The sequence below is a fragment of the Oryx dammah genome, unplaced genomic scaffold (assembly GCF_014754425.2).
Source record: "Oryx dammah isolate SB20612 unplaced genomic scaffold, SCBI_Odam_1.1 HiC_scaffold_10, whole genome shotgun sequence".
Lineage (NCBI taxonomy): Eukaryota > Metazoa > Chordata > Mammalia > Artiodactyla > Bovidae > Oryx > Oryx dammah.
In genome coordinates, this window is record NW_024070194.1 from 41,345,451 (window position 1) to 41,366,256 (window position 20,806).

Sequence of the window (20,806 nt, forward strand, 5' to 3'; positions counted from 1 at the left end):
GAGCACGCGATGTGTGTGCATGTGTGAGTGTGTACTATACAAAATGTGTGGGCCAGTTGATTGTTGTTCTCCATCTGGCTTCATGTTTCCTACAACCTTAGAAGTTCAGTTCAGTTGCTCAGTCGTGTTTGACTCTTTGTGACCCCATGGATTGCAGCATCCCAGGCTTCCCTGTCCTTCACCAACTTCCGGAGCTTACTCAGATTCATGGCCATCGAGTTGGTGATGCCATCCAACCATCTCATCCTCTGTTGTCCCCTTTTCCTCCTGCCCTCAATCTTTCCCAGCATCAGGGTCTTTTCAAATGAGTCAGTTCTTTGCACTAGGTGGCCAGAGTATTGGAGTTTCAGCTTCAGCATCAGTCCTTCCAATGAATATTCAGCACTGATTTCCTTTAGTATGGACTGGTTGGATCTCCTTGCAGTCCAAGGGACTCAAGAGTCTTCTCCAGCTCCACAGTTCAAAAGCATAGTCCAACTCTCACATCCATACATGACTACTGGAAAAACCATAGCTTTGACTAGACAGACCTTTGTTGGCAAAGTAATGTCTTTGCTTTTTAATATGCTGTCTAGGTTGGTCATAGCTTTTCTTCCAAGGAGCAAGCGTCTTTTAATTTCGTGGCTGCAGTCACCATCTGCAGTGATTTTGGAGCCCCCCAAAATAAAGTCTGTCACTGTTTCCATTGTTTCCCCATCTATTTGCCATGAAGTGATGAGATTGGATGCCATGATCTTAGTTTTCTGAATGCTGAGTTTTAAGCCAACTTTTTCACTCTCTGTTACAGTGACTTAAAAATTGTATTTAAAGAATTGTCCACAGTGCTGGAAAATGCTTATTGAAAAAGTGGTGCACAAGATGCAGAACACTAAATATAATTCACTTCTTCATAAATAAAAAATATGTTGTTAAAAAAAAGCAGAGAGTCTTGTTATTAACCTTATAGGAGAGTCTTGATCACCCTTCAGTTGCGGGTGCCACCTCTTCACCCTTGGCCCTGGGAGGCTCTCCCATCACGCTGAGCCCGAGGCCAGCGCCTTCCCCGCCCCACGGGGCACAGCCTCCTCTTGGAGTCCGGGGATCTCTCCCTCACCTCCACTAGCCCCTCATCCCGGCTTATCCCTCTGCCAGTCTCCATATAGACTCCCCCCAAGTCTCATGTGCCTCTCCTGGCTCCTGTTTTCACCACTGTCTTTGTTCTTCCATTTCATCCATCATAACCTACAGTTAGTTACCCGTGGATATCTTGATGGCCTGTCTCTCCCCATGAGAAATAAAATGGACTTTCTAAGAGCAGGGAATCCTTCCTGTCACCCAACACATCTCCACCAGAGCCAGGCTAGGCATGGAGAATGTGTGAATATTTGAGGAGTCGATGAGCAATGCTTTTGCTTTGGTGGAAAAATACTCATTTCTGGTTTTTCTTTATAATGTTTCAAGTGTTCTATATTATAGATGAATTAATTATATACTATATATTATATAATTATATTTATATTATATTATATAGTATATAATATAATTATAATAAATATATAAATAGAAATATAATTATACAGTATAATTATAATAAATACAATTATGTAAATATGCATATAATTTATATGTTATATATTATAATTATATTGAATTATAATTTAATAATTATAATTGTCAAAGAATATATTTTGTATATTCTTCAATAATTAGGAAGAAAAAGAGAGTAGATAAGCTTAGCAGGGGTATGATGGTAAATAAACGGAAACGGGTTAGACCAGAGTGCAATACCTGTGCTCACAGCAGAAGACCAAGGAGGAGCAGGACCTGAGGGCTGACAATCTGTCACCCTGAGGGAGTCAGCCACACCTGCCCCTCTGCCCCTGGGCTCAGGAGGCCTCAGGCATCATAGCTCAAGGTCTGAGCATGGGAAGACCCCACTCTGGGGGCAGATTAAGCACCAGAGACCACAAAGCCTCTTCCTTGGGCCTCCACGTCCCTCCCTCCTGGGCCACCTGGGCCCCCTCCCAGTTCTGTCATGGCCAAGAGTATAAAGGAGACATGTCTTCTCCTGTGTGCGACGGTTCCCACAACCCAGGGACTCGGGTGAGCAAGGGCCCTTGGGAGGGAAGCCCAAGCAGGTTGGGAGGCACCCAAGGCCCAGCTGAGCCCCTCAGGCCGGGGGGGTCATAAAGGGCAAAACCCAAGACCCAGCCCAGCAAATGTGGAGCCCACGTCAAGGGTCTTCAGTGGATGGGGGTGGAGTCCCCCCACCCCTAGGTCCTCAGAGGCTGGGCTGACGGAGTAACCCCAACCCTCAGCCCTTGTCCAATCAACTACCAGGTTCTAAGCACATGCTAGACTTTTCTCTGACACCAGGGTGCATTTGAGGTTTCTCTTGGCTTGTCTTTCTTATGAACCCTAGCTGCCCAGAGCCAGCTTAAACGTCATCTGTCTCGGTTCACGGCGCTCCTGGCATTGGTACAACTCACTGGACACGCACGCATCCATCACCCAGAACGGGAACCGGAGTGTCATAGGTCTCTCACAGGTGCTCCTCAGCTGTCCTGTGACCTCACCCTGGACGCTGTGTTTCTCATCCCTGCCTTTCCTCAGCACTTAGTCACCGGTGTCTGTGCCCCTGACATGCCCAGTTCCGCTGGATTTCCTACTTTGGGGAAGGACAGATGTCCATCACCACACACGCAACCCTGGGACCTGGGTTGTCTCCTCCAGGTAATGGTACCAAGACTTGCACAGAGAAGCATTGCTATGGTCCTTGTCCCTTCACCAAGATTAAGACCAGCTCATCTGCACCCTTTTCCCTGACCACTCAGCCTCCTGCAGTGGTGGGCTGGCACATGGCTGCTGTCTGCCTATGCAGTGGAGGCAGGGTTGACAGCATCAGGATGAGATGTGAAGATTCCTCCTGCTCTCTGGTGGTCTCCCAAGGTGAGGGGGCCCTGGGAGACCCTAGTCTGAGAACATGTGATATGGGAGCTTCTAGGGTGAGGCACCTGGTCTGGACCCCAGAATATGTAGACCCCACCCCAGGGTGAGCCCAGCTGTGCTGACCTAAAGGAAAGCCACACAGGCATGACTCTCGGCCAGTCTCAGACCCTGACCTGATTATGGACTCCTGCTACAACTCACTGCTGAGGTCAAGGTGAGGGGAAGGGGCGGGTTGTCAGGCAGTATTCCTGTGCCAAGAGCTGACTAGCACACTAAAACTCACCCAACTGAAGCAGTGTTTCCGGGGTTTGGATATTTTGTAGAAAGAAGTGGTTACTGTTGTCTACTTTGTGAAAGAACCAAATGCTATGCCCCTTAACACTCTCATAATCCTTTGAATTTCACAAGCACGTGCATATACACACATGCACCATCAGCATGTTAGTATTACCTAGAAGAGTTTGCTTCCCAGGTGGCTCGGTGATAAAGGGTCCACCTGCCAAGCAGGAGACATAAGCTTGATCCCTGGGTCGGGAATCCCCTGGAGAAGGAAATGGCAACCTACTTTAGTATTCTTTCTTTTTACTCCAATATTTTTACCTGGGAAATCTATGGATAGGGGAGCCTGGTGAGCTACAATTCATGGGGTTGCAAAGAACAGGACACAGCAAAGTTTAATCCTGGGTGGCCCTGAATGTAATCAGAGACGGTCCCCCTATGTGGCATACTTGTCAGAAAGGATGAATGCTTCCTACTACGTGTGATAGTTTGAAGGTGCTTCTTATGCAGCTAGAGCTAACTGATACAAAATCTTTTCATTGTGTCTTCCTTTAATTCTGGAAAACGTATCTTCATTATTTCTTATAATATTTCTCTCTTTTTACTTTTCTCTTCTAGGGTTTGTAGGTTCGCAGTTCTACAGATACTTGCACTCTGTCCTTAAAACATCCAAGTTTCTCTTCTCATCCTTTCCTGCTGCCTCTGCATCCCTTCCCCCATGATGAGATGGATTAACAAGGAGCTCAGCACATATAACCCAAAGGGCCCCGCTTCTCCAAACCAGGTAATCCGAGAGAACATTCTACGCATCCATTTTTCTATTGTGTGCTTGTACTCTGTATATTTTCCCTCCCTATTGATTTCAGACTAGGCTGAATCTGGAGAGGTCCCTCCAGGACAGTGACATGGGACAGGCCATGGTTGTGACTGACCCAAGGAAGTAAGTCATCACCCACACCCTGCTAATGTGGTTTCACTGATGACAACAGCAGCGGGCGTGAAATTTACTAGTCCCCTCCGCAGGCCCTCTCAGAGCCTGTGACCATGAGCTTTAGCTCAGTGGATGGGCCACAGTTTTGGGCCCATCCCAAGGGCTCTGAGCCAAGGGTGGGCAACAGGCTGGCTTAGCTGACCACAGACTTATCCTGTCAATGTGTACATGCCCCTGCCAGACCGTGAGGAGGTTACAGGATCTACACACAGGCTGGACAAGAAGCCAAAGCGGAGCAGGCCACTGTCTTTGTGATGTGGCTGGTAGAGTTGTCCTCAGTAGTCTTGGGAAATGCAGTATCATCAGGGCTGATGACCCCTTCAGGGGGACCAATTGGCCGGGAAAGAGACAAGCTAATGACCACAGACAAGAAAATCAGATCCCCAAACACAAAAAGCAGAGGGAAGACCCCTCAGCCCCTCCTAAAGTCCTCCTCCAGACAGCGTCCCATGACCTCTCTGTCCCAGTTGGGCCCCCACACCCTTGGACCCTCCAGGGCAGCCCCCCACCAGGACCCAGGGAGACAGACGTGCTTGTGAGGAGTTCTGTCACCCTAGGGCCGTCCCAGGGCTAGTGACCTATGTTGACAGCCTTGGAAGACAGGCTGAGCTCCAAAGGGGAAACACAAGGGTCAGAGAGTGGGAGGGGACTGGGGGACTGGAGCTGCCGTCTTCTGAGCCGTCCCCAGAGACCCTGAGAAGACATTCTCATCTATCATTGGGCTCCAGGGCAGATGCCCTATGGGGCTCCACAGAGGACAGAGTCTTCCATCACCTTATTCACCCACTTCCCACCCCAGTGCCTGGGCATCCTCCCCCGACCCCAACCCAGAAGGACCATCCACTGTGAGTCTGGCCTCAGAGATGGACATGGAAAGGAACAACTGGCCGTCACCTGCAAAACTGTCTGGATTCTTTTCGAGTGGAATGGATGGAGGGTGGAGAGATTGGAACATGAATAGAAAAAAGAATGGAAGAATGGATATGTAAGGAAGGATGGATGGATAGATGGATGGATGAAAACATGGATGATGCAAGGATGGATGAATGCATGACTGGATAGAGGCATGGAAGGATGGCTGGATGAGTGAACAGATGTGTGGGTAGATGAATGGAAGGACGAATCAATGGATGGATGGAAGCATGCATGAATGGACAGGTGATAGACAAATGAAGCATATATGAATGAATGAATATACAACACCAATCCCCAGGGCCCTGTAGGACCCATGAAGGACAACCTTCCGTGAGTAGAGGAGTTTGATTAACTCAGTACCTGCTCCTGCAACCAAGATGAGACCAGTGATAAATTCTCCATCGCTCAACATTGGCAACAACATCCATGGAAATAAATCATCAGAGAGAAGGAAAAACTGACAGGGACCCAGAACGTGCTCTGAGATGCATTTAATTGCCCTGATGCCATGCAGACCTAGGACTCCAGACCCTCACTATTCAGGGGCAGAGGACCTGCGTGGGAGTCCGGAGCTCATTCCTCTATATCTGCTGGCAGGTGCTGCTCAGGAGGGTGAACTGGGTAAATGAGGGCCGTGAGTCCACAATGAAAGTGCAGTTCACCTAAAAAAAAAAATTCTATGTAAGACATAAAATAAGAATAATGTAGCAATGAGGGTGCAGGAAGGACTTAACAGGAGCTCCAGGTACATTAAAAACTAAAGAAGAAAGAGAAGCAGAATCAAACAGTAGCCTGGGGCTGGGCTCTGGAGCTCAGCTCTCCATGATCAAGGCTGGGAGCTCCTGAGAGGGTGCCAGGTGGCACCATGACCTGCCCTTCAGGGTCCTCTCCCCCAGGGCATGCGATGCCTGAAGGGCTCTGCCCAGTGAGCTCCCAGGGAGCCATCTCCCAGGGAGATGGTTCAGGTGACACCCACTCACCCCTCAGTAGTTGCAAACCCACCCCAGGGGAGGCAGCTCCAAGGCTGGGTCCAGAGAGACCCCAGCCCCACTGAGGGCATCTCCCTGACTGAGGCCCATATCTAAGGTCTCAGTCAAATTGACCAGACGTCAGCCCATAGGGTGAGGACATGAGGACTGATTGACCAAGTCTTGTCCTTGCCGCCCAGGAGACCAGGAGGAGGGTGGGAGCGACCAGCAAACGAATCAGTCCTCCCGTCTGGAAGAGTCAGAGCAGAGGAAGGGAAGGCCCACAGGGAGAATTGCATCTGCCTGGACCCAAGTTCGTAGGAAGCTGGAGGCTGGGAAGGCTCCATCCTGGAGGGAAGGGTCCAAGGGGATCTGTAGGAGTCTCTGGTGGGCCAGCCAGGCTGTGAGCACAGGCTCCAGCTTGCTGCTGAGCTGGGAGCATCTCTGTGCAGGGGGAGCCCTGGGACCTGGCGGGGAAGGGCCTGGACCCTGCATTCTGTCCCAGGGTCAACACTGATGCCTTCTAAGCCTCCTCACACACCCTCCTTGACATTCTTTTTCATTCTCTGAAGATTTGTGATACTTTGGGTTGATTTTACTCTCAAACCTTTTTCCCTTCAGGGCCTTCTTGCAAGGGGCAGTTGTCGATGTCTTCATCGTGTTTTTTACAGATTGTGCGGCCCAGGTTCAGCTCCATTAAATATGTCAAAGAGTACTTCTGTCAAAGGGAGATTGTAGAAACTTCTGTGAATACACACTGCGGTAATGAGAAAAGCACAGAGATTCAGACAGAAAATGGGCAAACGGTGTGAATGCGCACATATGTATCAACTGGGACAAACCTAGGTGCATTTTCTTATTTTTTTATTATCAGTTTATATATTATTTTCCTTTTTCATCCTAAATCTCCACTTTATTACAAAAAGATGCCCCTGAGTGCAGCTCCCACAGCCCTGGAATTTCCCCTGCCCCACTCCTCCTGATGGTTGGCACCCAGGAGCTGCATCACCAGCACATGGCATTGGGGGGTGGGGAGTTGGTTCCAGGACGAAGGGCCCTGGCATCGACAGTACATGCACAGCACACCTGGCATCACCCAGCTCTCAATCACATTATCCAGACACCCGGAGGGCATCACACGGCGCCTTCTAGGGAGGGGGCCAAAAATGCTCATCCGCTGAGCCTCTGTCAAAGCCACGCTGTCCCTTTAGGGAGCAACATCCAGACCAGGATGGGGGCCTGGGGGGGCTGGATGTTCCCTCTCTCCTGGGGCAGCTGTGACACCCAAGGGCTTACCTGGCAAACCTTCATCCAGGTGGATGTTTGTGACCCAGGTGCTGCTCTGTGTATTCATCAGCTTCTCTAAGAAGTCATCATGAGATAGAATCTCATCTCTTATGGAGAGGTGGTGAGAACTCAGAACTCAAACATGGAGAGGGATGTAGCCAGAAACCTCCCCAGGGAGGAATATGTCTCTGGGGCACTGACCTGGAAATGCCTAGAAAACTGGCTTCCTTAGGGGTACAGGAATGCCTGCAGCTGATGCAGCCCACCCCCCAACACACACACACACACACACGCCCAGTCTCTTGCACTGCGGCTGGACCCCGGGCAAGGACAGGTTTAAGATGGATCGGGGGCAGCAGTGGCCACACAGATGCTTGAGGGGCTCTTGGTCTTGCCAAGTCCGGGGCTGGGACTCAAGCCAGGGAAGGACCAGCTGGTCAGGAAAGGAGGGCACGTGAGGGAAGCCGGGGCTGTCTGTGTAGGAGACCCTCACATCAGAGCCCTGCTGACTCAGGCCGACTCGGGGCTGGCCATCCAGTGTCAGGCTTGGGTCTGGGCTCGGAATGGCTGGACAACAGTTAATCCAGACAAAGGGTACCGGCGAGGGAGCAATGCGCATCCGTGGGAAAGTGCTGCCTGGCCGAGTGCTCAGGACACCACGCTCCCCTCTTCCCCACCGTGATGCTCTGTAACCACAACCTTCCTGACCTTCCCATGCTGCCTCGGGGATACCCGACCTTCTTCCTGTCTCCCCCGCCCCTCTCTGTGCCGTCTGCCCATTTGCTCAGCCCAAGGACCTGGGGTCCACGACTGACACCCCACCCACACCTCACATCAATTTCCAAGCAGACTCAGAAGCCAGCTCTTCTCTGCCACCCAGAGACCAGCTCAGGGCTCCTGCACCCTGGTCTCAGCTTGCACCCAGTATGAGACACCCACTGCTCCCACAGTGTCCAGAGAGACGCTGGACAAAGCTGAACAACCTCTTCTCCTGAGTCCCTGATACTCTGAGGGGAATATCCTGACCGGCCACCAACACACCCACACCCTGCATGCCACCGCCTCTCCCCACCCCGCACCCCCTTCTCTGCAACACAGACCCACAGACTGCAGCCTGGCCCTGCAGGCACTCACGACTCCTCCTGGTCCAAGGCCCTCTCTGGGCTTCCCCATCCTTTTTATCCCCAAACCTTCATGTGGGTCCTCCCAGGAGTGCCAGTCTTCAAAAAGGCTCTTCTGTCCCCCACACCACCCTCCCCACAGCCCTGCGGTCCTGCAATGACTGCTCTTGTCCACCTTTCAACTGTCTCATCCAAGAACTTGGGGCTTGATTGCTCTCATCACCAGGATAACAGCCCTAGGAGAGCAGGCCCTGCTATCTCCACTGCCTCCTTCAGGCCTGGAGGGGGCTTAGGGAGGGGGAGAGACTCCCTATGGCCCCACCTTTACCCTGAAGTCAGGCCCCAGGGTGAGGGTGGCGGATCCGTGGTCTGGATGAAAGGACAAGAGATCCTTCATTTGGTCAGTGTTAGTGGCTCACTTGTGCCTGACTCTTTGCAACCCCGTGGACTATAGTCTGCAAGGCTCCTCTGTCCATGGGATTTTCCAGGCAAGAGTACTGGAGTGGGTCACCATGCCCTCCTCCAGGGGATCTTCCCAACCCAGGACCCATGGTGGTCTGCTCCACAAGGCGCCTTAGCCCAGCAGCTGGGCCATGAGCCCAGCGGCTTAGGCCTGCTGTCGACTCTGCAAAGCTGCTCCTTCCTGGACTTTGAAATTGGGGTGCTGCCCCCCCATTCATCTCCCTCCTCACCTAGCCTTCTGCTTCCCTCTCCTTCTCTCCTCTGCTCCAAGCATTCAGCAAATGTACTGGAACCTTGGAGCCCTTCTAATCGAAGTTTGTATTTTTAAACATCCTTGACCAAATGAGGGCTTCCCTGGTGGCTCAGACAGTAAAGAATCTGCCTCCAACATGGGAGACCTGAGTCAGGAAGATCCCCTGGAGGAGGGCATGGCAACCTACTCCAGTATTCTTGCCTGGAAAATCCTCTGGACAGGAGACCCTAGTGGGCTACATTCCACGGGATCACAGAGAGTCGGACACAGCTGAGTGACTAACACTGGCCAAACGAAGGATCTCTTACCCTTTCATGCAGACCACGACCCGCCACCCCCTCCCCGGGGCCTGACTTCAGGGAAAAGGTGGGGCCACGGGGAGGGTCTCTCCCCCTCCCCAAGCCTCCTCCCCTCCCACCTCCATGTCTTCCCCTACTCCCCTTGCCCTCACCTTGCGCTGACTCCGTCTGACCCACAGCAGCTTGTACGCATTCTCGTCTGATTGGTGCTCGTTGAAGTAGTGCAAGGCAAACTCCACACACAGGCTGAACTCTTTCCCTGTCTTCCCAACGTCCTCAAACATCCAGCTGCAGACGTGAGGCCCCAGAGCAAGAAGCCCCAGGAGCAGAGGCAGGTTCCAGAACATGTTGTCCAGCTTCATCCTGGAGGCCGAGTGCTCGGGAAGCCGTCCTCCTCAGCTCCCCACCCAGCACCGCCCTGCCCCGCACAGCGCTTTGCTGCCCACCGGGCCCTATGCCCAGTTCCTCCTCTCTGACCCTCCCATCGTCACCAGATGGGAAATAGAGCTGGGGGTGGGGCGGGGGGATGTCCCAGTTTCCACCCCTTGTCAAATAAGCCTTGGGCACTAGGGACCTGCAGGCTCTGTTCCCCCTCATCTCTAGCACAGCTTCAGACCAGCTGTAGGGTCTGAGTGAGGGCCTCAAGCCCTCTGGGATTCCCCTCATGGTAATGCCCCCCAGAACGGGCAGAGTCATAGGAGCGCTTAGGGATACTGGTGGGTCCTGAGTCCTGGGCAGCTGAGGGTCAAACCAGATCTTGACTGCAGCCCACGACCTCAGGAAGCATCTGGAATGTACAGTGATGGGCAGTGTGTGGGCTGGGGTAGCGTCCTCTCCACACCTGCGGACCTCCTTGCCCTGGGGCCTAGCCATGCTGGGCACTGGGGAGGGGGCTTCTAATGTCTGTGAGCAACAGGGAAGCCAGCCAAGCAGGGGCCCTGCTGGGAAGGACGTGAATGGCAGCCAGGAGAGGGTAAGGGGGTGCGAAACATCAGGATTAGAATACACTGAATTTGGATAAATGTCTTATCAGCTCAAAAAGAGCGTGTGCTTTGCGGCCACTGGTGGATAGTCTTTGCAACTGTTATTCATTTATTAAATCAACACTGAGGTGTAGCCCGGGGTGCTTGGCAGCAAGCCATGGCTCCGAAGAGACCACAGAGAAACTGAAATAGAGACGTTTCCTGCTCTCAAGCTCTGGACGAGGTACCAGCAGGGCCCACGCTGTTGGGAGGCGGGGAAGGGTCATGACTGGGGGCACAAACACAGAGCAAGATGTGCACGCCTTCACTGGAGGCCCTGGACTCCCGGCTAAGGCCGGATTGGTCATCTCAAACCAGGAGAGCAGGTTTCGGAAAGCTCTGCAGGGGTCTTATCTAAGGCGGCTACAGGGGAAGAGAAGGCTTTGGGGGAAGTTGCATTGGGTCTTTCATTTGTCCTCTTGGGCCTGTGCTCGTATTGGGGGCTCATGTCAGGGTAAGGTCCCTGCAGGCTGCCTGGCCACACAAACTGGATGTCCCATGTTGTAGCTTCAAGTCTCCACAATACTCCAAATCAAATTTGTTAAATGATTTTTTACACTTTTATAAATATCATCTGGCTTTCACCTTGTGGGCTGTCTGTCAACCATCGAGACAGTGCTTTCACTCTTCCCCGGACCAGGAATCCGGCTGTTCTCCCTCTGGTTCTGTCCCTTGTGGCTTTACTTCTCCAGAGACTGGGAGAAGGGATGACCCCTACACCGGAGAGACCTCTTGTAACTTCCCTAACCAAGCAAAGCTGTGACATCGGTTTCCCAAAGGCTGTGTTTCTGATCCCACATGTGTTGAGAGCTACAACCAGCAGACGGAGGCTGCAGTTGACATTAATCACCTCCACTTGAACCCTGGTGCCCCCCCCAGAGGCTCGTGGTGGGCTTACAGTCACCTTGCAGCTGGGTCTGAATGCTAAGCGCCATGACACAAAGACAGGGACCAGTGCAAAGCCCCCTGGTGTAGTCAGGTGTATCTGAGCTCAGACCACAGCACAGCTGAAGAGAGCAGGACAAAGAACCTCTGATGGGAAACGGGAGGTGAGGCTAGCTTGTCCAGCCCAGGGCCCGTGAACAATGGCTCCATCCCTCTGAACCCAAGTGCCCTCAAAGGAAGCTTGGATGACCACATCCCCACTCCTATCAGTTTGTACTTGCCCTTATCAAATTGTGGGGAAATGTAGAAATCCCAAACACAGGTACCAAAGGACCAAGGCTGACTCTGGCCAGCTCTGCTCAGGGAGTTGCCCAGAGCTGGGGGACAGGGCAGAGGAGGATCTGTCTCACCAGTGCTTACAGCCTCATCATGGGTATCGGCCAGCCAGGAAAGGGATCAACAACCAGGGACGTGCAAATCAGATCCCCAAACTCAAAAGGCAGAGGGAAGACCCCTGAAGCCTCTTCCTCTGAAGTCCTCCAGATGGCATCCCATGGCCTCTCTGTCCCAGTCAGGCCCCCACGCCCCCATCCCTTGGAGCCTCCAGGCCTGTCTCAGGGGTAGTACTCTGTGTTGATAGGCTTGGATGACAGGCTGGGCTCCAATGGGGGAACACGAGGGTCAGGGAGCGGGAGGGGAGGGGGTACTGGAGCTGCCATCTTCTGAGCCGTCCCCAGAGACCCTGAGAAGACTTTCTCATCTGTCAATGAGCTCCAGGGCAGATGCCCTGATGAGGGTCCACTAAGAGCCTTCTGTCATCTTAGTCACCCACTTCCCACCCCTGTGCCTGGGCATCCTCCCCCACCCCACCCCAGAAGGACCACCCACTGTGAGTGTGGCCTCAGAGATGGACACAGAAGGGACACAGGTGGCTGTCACCTGGAAAAACTGTCTGGATTCCTTTTGAGTGGAATGGATGGAAGCTGGAGGGATTGGAGGGTGAATGGACAGCAGAATGGATGATGGGAGGATGGATGTATGCCTGGATGGATGGATAGATGGATGCATGGATGATGGAAAGATGAACGGATGCCTGACTATATGGATGAGTGAAGGGATAGATGCATAGATACATGGATGGACAGATGATAGAAAAGCAAGCAATATATGAATTAATGAATGGATATGCACACTAACCATGAGGGCCCTGGAGGAACCAGGAAGGGCAACCTCTCATGATCAGAGAAGTTTGATTAACTCAGTACCTGCTCCTGCAGCCAAGGTGAGACCAGTGATAAATTCTCCGTCGCTCAAAATTGGCAACAACATCGGCAACAACATCCATGGAAATAAATCATCAGAGAGAAGGAAAAACTGACAGGGACCCAGAACGTGCTCTGAGATGCATTTAATTGCCCTGGTGCCATGCAGACCTAGGACTCCAGACCCTCACTATTCAGGGGAAGAGGACCTGCGTGGGAGTCTGGAGCTCATTCCCCTATATCTGCTGGCAGGTGCTGTTCAGGAGGGTGAACTGGGTAAACCAGGGCCGTGAGTCCACAATGAAAGTGCAGTTCACCTGAAAAAGAAAATTCTATGTAAGACATAAAATAAGAATAATGTAGCAATGAAGACTTAACAGGAGCTCAAGGTACATTAAAAACTAAAGAGAAAAGAAAAGCAGAATCAATCAGTAGCCTGGGGCTGGGCTCTGGAGCTCAGCTCTCCATGATCAAGGCTGGGAGCTCCTGAGAGGGTGCCTGGCGGCACCATGACCTGCCCCTCAGGGTCCTCCCCCCCAGGGCATACGATGCCTGAAAGGCTCTGCCCAGTGAGCTCCCGGGGAGCCTGCAGCCTGCCCAGGAGATGGTTCAGGTGACACCCACTCACCTAGCAGTAGCTGCAAACCCACCCCAGGAGAGGCAGCTCCAAGGCTGGGTCCAGAGAGACCGCAGCCCCACTGAGGCCCATATCCAAGGTCTCAGTCCAATTGACCAGACGTCAGCCCACAGGGTGAGGACACGAGGACTGATTGACTTGTCCTTGCTGCCCAGGAGACCAGGAGGAGGGTGGGAGCGACCAGCAAACTAATCAGTCCTCCCGTCCAGAAGAATCAGAGCGGAGGAAGGGGAGGCCCACAGGGAGAACTGCATCTGCCTAGACCCAAGTTCATAGGAAGCTGGAGGCTGGGGCACCTCTATCCTGAAGGGGAGGGCCCAAGGCGGTCTGTGGGGGTCTTTGGTGGGCCAGCCGGGCTATGAGCACAGGGTCCAGTTTGTTGCTGAGCTAGGAGCATCTCTGTGCAGGGGGAGCCCTGGAACCTGGAGAGGAGGGGTCTGGACTCATCGTTCTGTCACTGGATCAACCCTGATGACTTTCTTAAGCTCCCTCCTTGAAGCCTTCTGTGAGGTAAAGAAAATAGACATACTGGTCTCTGCCCAGATTCCTGGCACACAGCATCTGAATCCCTTGTAAATTTATAAGTGATAAGAACTCCAGGAGCATGTTCTGTTCTACTGAAGTGACTCTGGTGGGCTCCTGGAGGGGAATGGTCACTAGAAAAACCCACCGATGGAGCTGGAGATAGTCATGCCTACGGAGGAAGTCTCCTCCCAAATCCTGAACTGAGATTCAGAGCACCCATGTGGGTGACCACGTTCTTGTGTTGGGGGGTGACGCACCTCAATCCTCCAAAGCTCCTGTGCTCGGGACCCTCCCTCACCTCGTCCTGGGTATCCGTGTGTCTGGCTGCTCACCTGTGTCCCTTCACTGTATCTTTTAATAAGACAGGAAAGCTAATTATTCCCTGAGTTCTGTAGGTCACTCCAGCAAATTAACCAAGCCTGAAGATGGGGAGGTGGGAACCCCTGATGTGTGGTCAAATTGGACAGAAATTGTGAGCAACTGGCATCTGAATGGGGGACAAGTGTCTCAGGGGCTTCAGCCTTTAACCTGTGAGACCTGATGCCACCTCCAGGTAGGTGGCTGGTGTCCTGGAAGGATTTCTTGTTCATCAGAAGGATCAGTAGCAAGGTGCTCTGTGTGGGGAATAAAGGAGTTCCAAAAGGCAGTGAACGTGTTAGCTGCACAGTTGTGTCTGACTCTGCTACCCCATGGACTGTAGCCCACCAGGCTCCTCTGTCCATGGGATTCTCCACGCAAGAATACTGGAGTGGGTAGCTATTTTCTTCTCTAGGGGATCTTTCTGTCCTGGGGATCAAACCCAGGTCTCTGGCATTGCAGGCACATTCTTTACCATCTGAGCCACTCGGGGTGGGGGTGGGGGCGGCCCGAAGGGCAGGACTGTTGCTAATCAAAGGAGAGGCAGCACCGAAACCACCGGAGGCAGAGGCTCATGGAGGTTAGGAGACGACCGCCTGGGACGCTGCACACACCCTGACCTTGACAGCAAGCCCTCCCTTTGGAAACTGCAGAAGAAAGAATACAAGACTGTCATTTCCTTCATCCTCATCACTCACTCCTGCTTGACTATATAACCTTTCCCTACTCACCAGGGAGAGGGGGCATAGTTTTTGAGGTGCTAGCCTTCTGTGTTCCCCCATTGCCTGGCAAGGTAATAAAGCCACTCTTTCTTTCTCCATAATTCTGCTTGGCACTGGGGCACAGAGAGCCAGGATTTTGGCAACACGCCCTCCTTGATGTGATTTTTCTGTCCCAGGTTTGTGACGCTTTGGATTGTTTTCATTCTCAAACCTTTCTCTCTCCTGGGCTTTCTTGCAGGGGGCAGCTGTCAATGTCTTCGTCATGTTTCTTACAAATTGTGCGGCCCAGGTCCAGTTCCATTAAATATATCATTGTCCAGCTCTGCCGAGGAGAAATTAGGAAACAGAAAGGTAGAGAATCCAGTAGAAAAGTGGGCAAAAGACTAGACTATGCATATGAATAGGACACAGACCTATGTGCAATTTCTCTACAAGAACATAGCAACCAAAAGATGCCCCTGAGTGCGGCTCCAGCAGCCCCGGACAGCTCCCTGTCCTGCTCCTCCTGATGACTGGGACCTGGGAGGCATATCACCAGTCCACGGCAGTGGCGGGGGGTGGGGGGTGTCGTGGGTCAGAGGACCTGGGGCTGACAGCACACGCACAGCACACCTGATATCCCCTAGCTCTCAGTCGTGTCAGCCACAATCACGGAGGGCATTGCACGCATCCTTCTAGGGAGGGTGCCGGAAATGCACATCCACGGAGCCTTTGTCAGAGCCGAGCTGTCCCTCAGGGGGAAACATCCAGACCAGGACAGAGGCCTGGGGGCTGGACCCTCCATCTCTCCTGGGGCACCCAGGGGCTCAGCACCCAAGGGCAAACCTTCATCCAGGTGGATGTTTTTGACCTGGGTGCTGCTCTTGTGTCCATCAGCTTCTCTAAGAAGTCATCATGAGATAGAATCTTGTCCCCTACAGAGAGGTAGTGAGAGCTTGAAAGAACTCAGACCCAAAGAGGGATGTAGCCAGCAATCTCACCAGGGAGGGACACACCTCCAGGGCACTGACCTGGAATTGTCTAGAAAGCTGACTTCCTTAAGGGTTCAGAAATGCCTGTAGCTGAAGCCACCAGCCACAAACATGCACACACACACACACACACACACACACACACACACATGCCCAGCACCTTGCACTGCAGCTAGACCCTAGGCGAGGACAGGATTAGGAGAGATCAGGGCCAGCAGTGGCCACAGTGATGCTCAAGGGGCCCTTGGCCTCCCCGAGTCCAGGGCTTAGACTCAACCCAGGGAAGGACTGGCTAGTCAGGAAATGAGGGCATGCGAAGGAAGCCAGGGTCATCTGTATAGGAAGGGGGCCGCCTCCAGTCCTTTCAGGAGTGTGTGCAGCAGGGGACCCTCCCATCAGAGCCCTGCTCACCCAGGCCAGCTTGGGGTGAGCCATTCCACAGCCCGGGCCCATGACAGCCACTCACCTTTTGCTGGGCTCGCCTCACCTCTAGCAGCTTGTAGGCCTGCTCCTCGGTATTGCCACTGTTGAACCAAGCCACGGCAAACTCCAGAGACACCACAAAATAATCGAGGTCCTTACTAATGTCTACGAATTCCATTTGAATGGCCCAGACATGAATGCTCAGGAGAGCAAGCCCTAGAAGCAGAGTTGCCTTCAGAAACATGCTGCTCGACCTCAGCCCAAAAGACAGCTGACAGGGGCGTGGGAGTGGTCTCTGGGCAGGGGCGCACTCCACAACCCGTACCCTCTGCAGCCCTGCACTGCTGGCCTTCTGCTTTGAGGGGGCCTCTGCCCAGCCCTTCCGCAGCATCCCCGGCCAGTCTCTCCTGTGGGCACCAAGCAGAGGCCAAGTGGGGGGTCTCATTCCCTCCTCGGTCACATAAACCTTGAAGGTAGGGACTTGCACCGAGCAGACTCTGTCCCCCTCATTTCCAAGGCTTCATCCTGTGAGTGTCCCACTCTTGCTGGGTCCTGAGTTCCCTGTTTGCCCTCAGGGCCGTATAAGCAGGGACTGCCGGAGTCACGTGAAGTCCTGGGAGCACCAGGAAGCCCATTCCTGGGCAGCGGCCAAGGCTGCCTGTGACCTTGGCTGGAAGCAACAGCCCCCAGACGAGCCCAGGGGAGTATGGGGTATGCAGCCAGCCACGGGGGTGTCTAAGTGATGCTGTCCTCCCCACCGCCCTGATAGGAGCTTCTAACCGTAGTTGATCCCCTAGCCGTCTTCTCTCACTATCAGCTCACGTCCACTACAGTCAGAGAACAGCTTTCCTATTATGTCTCTTCTTGAAACTTGCTGAGGTTTGTTTCACGACCAACAGTCCACAGGTTCTTGAAAAGACTGTATGCTCTGCATTTTTCAGGTGCAGCGTTAGGTACTGACGCATCCACCGCCAGCAGGCTCTAGCAGATACTGATGGATCCCAGGTCACCTGTGTGACCAAACTTTTCTCATATGGACTCTCTTTACTTTATTTTTTGTTTGATTTAAGTGTGTGTCTGGGTCTGTTTTTCTGCCCTTTACTGAGAGAGGTGTTAAAATCTCTCACTGTGACGATAATTGTGGATGTGTCTAGTCTCCTTTTCTCATAACTGTGTACATTTGAGACACTGTCATTAACTGCTCGTACAAACAGAGCTGTGGGGCCATTTTAGTCTCATCAACAATCCCTTTACATCCCAGTGATGCTCTCGCTGTGGAGTCAGCCTTGTCTGACATCAGAGTAGCCACTCCAGCAATGCTTTCACTAGCATTTCCATGATGTATCTTTATCCATCTTTTTACTTGCAGATAGTGCCTTAATAATGAAGTATGTGTCTTGGTAAACAGCATGTAGGTTTTAAAATCAGTCTAACATTCTTTTATTTAGAGGATTTATCCCATTTGTGATGACTCCTATTACTTATGTTGCATATCACTTGGCTGTATGTTCATGACTTCCCAGGTGGTGCTACTGGTAAAGAGTCTGCCTCCCAGTGCAGGAGACACAAGAGATATGGATTCGATCCTTGGGTGGGGAAGATCCCCTAGAGCAGGATATGGCAACCCATGCCAGTCTTCTTGCCTGGAAAATTCCATGGACAGAGGAGCCTGGCAGGTTACAGTCCATGGAGTCTCAGAGTCGGACACGACCGAGTGCCTAAGCACAGCACAGCACGGAGGTTATCACGTTAAGTTTTTATTGCAGTTTACTGTGAACAGAAAACGTACTCTGAACCATGTTAATCTTTTGAAATTTTTGAGATTTCTTTTCTCTTTGGCTGGCTCAAATGTTTTCATTTTGTCTTCATTTTTTAGCAATATTTCTGCTGACTGTAGAATTCTAGGTTGTCACCTTTTTGATCTCTTTGCACATTCAAAGTAGGGCTTCTGAGAACGATGTATTTCCAGTTGACTTTCACTCTTAGGATGCAGCTCTTCATGGTCTCCACTGAAATCCTGGGATATTCATCACAGTCCTCTTTGGCAGATACCGCACTCTAGGTTTTTGTTCCCTGAGTTGAGACAGAGAAGATGCCTTTTCTTCAGGGGCATTTCTCCCCAGCATCTGGCAAAAATACCACTGTGGGTGTCATAGGGAACCTTGATGGAAGGGAACCTGGAGACTGGAGAAGACAGGGATGCTGGTGAAGGCCATACGAAAGCCCAAGGAGCAGACCAAGGTCAGCAGGCCTCCTCCTCACCCACACCTCTGACCTTGACCCTGGGATGACAGATCCATAACTAAACATGCACCTACAGGAGATGACTACTCCTTAGCCCTTAGCAGGTCTGACTGTTGCTATTCCAGAAGTCGAGAGGGATCAGGATGGCTGGCCTGGCACCTGCTGGGAGACCAGAATTGCCATTTCTCAGGGCAGAGGGGTGGGGTGGGGTGGGGAGCCTACAGCAATGTTGGGGGTGGGGGGCACAGGCAGGAGGGATGCCCAGACTGCCCTCTGCCCCCAGAAGGACACGTGCCATGTGGCCAGGCTGCTGTGCACGTCAGGCAAACACAAATTTAAGGAAGCTCTGCAAAATAGTGATCCTGCAGAAAGGTCATGGTCATGAGGTCAGTGAGAGTCTGAGGAGTGGCCCCGAAGGAAGGAGATGAAGATGCCCCTTTCTCCAGGAGCTCCTGGCAGGACAGGTGCTTCCACATCCTGGTGCCCAGTTACTGGCGAAGCAGGGTGTGTGTGCCTGTCCCCGACCCCTGATGGGTCTGAGCACCAACAGGGGCTGTCTCTGCATTCTATCCCGGACTCCTTGGTTTCACCGTGGTTGGAGAGGAGGACCCACCTGTGTATGGGGGTCGCTCACTCACACGCGGAGGGTGGTGGACATCACATTGGCAGACTCCTCTCCAGGGCCTCAGGGGAAACACTTCTTTGCATTGTGATTACAGCATTCCCCTAAATTGGAGATTCTTTGAGATGAAAACTACTTTTGAAAACACAGTAAAATGGGGGAACAGCAGTCGCCTCGGCAAGTGAAGACGGGTCTGAAGAGGGGAGGTGAGCCCGATATGGTGGGCCTGGTGCAGCACCAGGGGACCCCAACTGCACCGGAGGAGGGCGGGGTGTGCCCTGGAAGTCCTGGGCCAGCGTTCCCGATCAGGCAATAGGAACAAGCCTTGGTGATTGTGACACGGAATAGCACATTATCACGGCTGGAGATGCCTTAAATGCTGCCTAGCAGCACCACCTGGAAAGACGGGCAGAGCTTCACGTGGGCATTCCTGGCCGAAATGCCTAGGCCATCAGAGGGGGCCCCACAGTGCTGGTGGTGTCCAGGGCACGCAGTGCTGTGGGGAAGGGTAGGCAGTCCAGGGATGCTGGTGAGCAGGTGATACTGGCCAACAGGGCTCCATTTCACTGGGATGCCTGGAAGACAGTTTGGAGCTTGTGCCTTGGGGTAAGGGGTCCCCTGAGCAGGGCATCAAGTCCCCAGCTCCCATCTATCTTGTGTGGAAATTGCTCCCTATCCCCACTGCTTCAGCCTGTCCCAATGGTGGGCACATGTTCCTGCAGCCAGGGAAGCGCAGGCCAGCTCAGGGCTCCATGGTGGGAGGCCTGGGGAGCAGGTTGAGCCCCTCTGCTGCTCTGTCCCCCAGGGGGGTGGGCCCTGTCCCTCTCCTGGCAGTGCCTTGGGGCAGGATGGCTGCACTGGCCCAGTCCCATGCCCTGGCTCCAGCCCCTGCGAGCGGAGAGTGGGGAGGATGGGGGTTTTCTGGGAGGGTTCTGGGGAGGACTGCCAGCACACACCTCCCACTCCCCCATTGCTGCTGGGAGCCGGGCAGGGGTGCCCATCCCTGTGTATGTAGCCGGGTCTGAACTGACAGCTCTGGGAGAAGCCCTCCAGGGGCAAGATGGGGAGCTTGAAAGCCAGGGGTCTGGGGAGTGGGAGTGTTGGAGGCAGAAATCCTGTCTCTTCCCTCCTCAGTCCTCTTCTGGTCCAGCTCCCAGATGGTCTATGGCAGCAGAATGGACAGTAGAGCAGGGACGGCTGATCTTCAGCCACATAAATATTGAGGGAGTGGAGCGTCCCCGTCCTATCAGAGCTGCTGTGGGTCTAAGGTGGTGAGACAGACCTCCATTGTTTTTTCCTGCCTCTGTCCTCCTGCTCTGTGGCCCCAGCATTGGATGTAGATGTGGGTTTGCAAAGCTGAGCAAGAAAGGGAAGATCCAGGGAACCAGAAAGGACTGGATGGATCATGGGAGCTCAAGAAAGTGGACCTGAATGGCACGAGTGTGGTTCTAACCCTAATGGCACAAGGAAGATGTGAACAGAAGGAAGGGACAGACCACCACCCCGCCAACCTGGCTCCTGCAAAACGTGTACCGACCCACAGCCCTGCAGGACTGACACAGAGCTGACCTGACCCTGAAACCACAACCCACAGCATGCTGGTCAGAATTTGTGCCCTGAATGCAGCTAGGTG

At 52.9% G+C, this 20,806-nt stretch overlaps 2 protein-coding genes across 2 annotated transcripts; both read right to left on the minus strand.

Annotated features, from left to right (window-relative positions):
* Positions 1-5,589: 5,589 nt before the first annotated feature.
* On the minus strand, positions 5,590-9,875 carry LOC120869498 (probable cystatin-15). Its single transcript, XM_040248860.1, has 3 exons — positions 9,656-9,875; positions 6,689-6,799; positions 5,590-5,775 (listed from the first exon to the last, which is right to left on the minus strand). The coding sequence occupies exons 1-3, from the start codon at positions 9,863-9,865 to the stop codon at positions 5,695-5,697; spliced, it is 402 nt and encodes a 133-aa protein (XP_040104794.1). The 5' UTR covers positions 9,866-9,875; the 3' UTR covers positions 5,590-5,694.
* Positions 9,876-12,802: 2,927 nt separating this feature from the next.
* Positions 12,803-16,857, minus strand: LOC120869497 (probable cystatin-16). The gene is made up of 3 exons (XM_040248859.1): positions 16,351-16,857; positions 15,125-15,235; positions 12,803-12,989 (listed from the first exon to the last, which is right to left on the minus strand). Exons 1-3 carry the CDS (start codon positions 16,750-16,752, stop codon positions 12,909-12,911), a joined length of 594 nt encoding a protein of 197 aa, XP_040104793.1. The 5' UTR covers positions 16,753-16,857; the 3' UTR covers positions 12,803-12,908.
* Between the last annotated feature and the right edge of the window lie 3,949 nt (positions 16,858-20,806).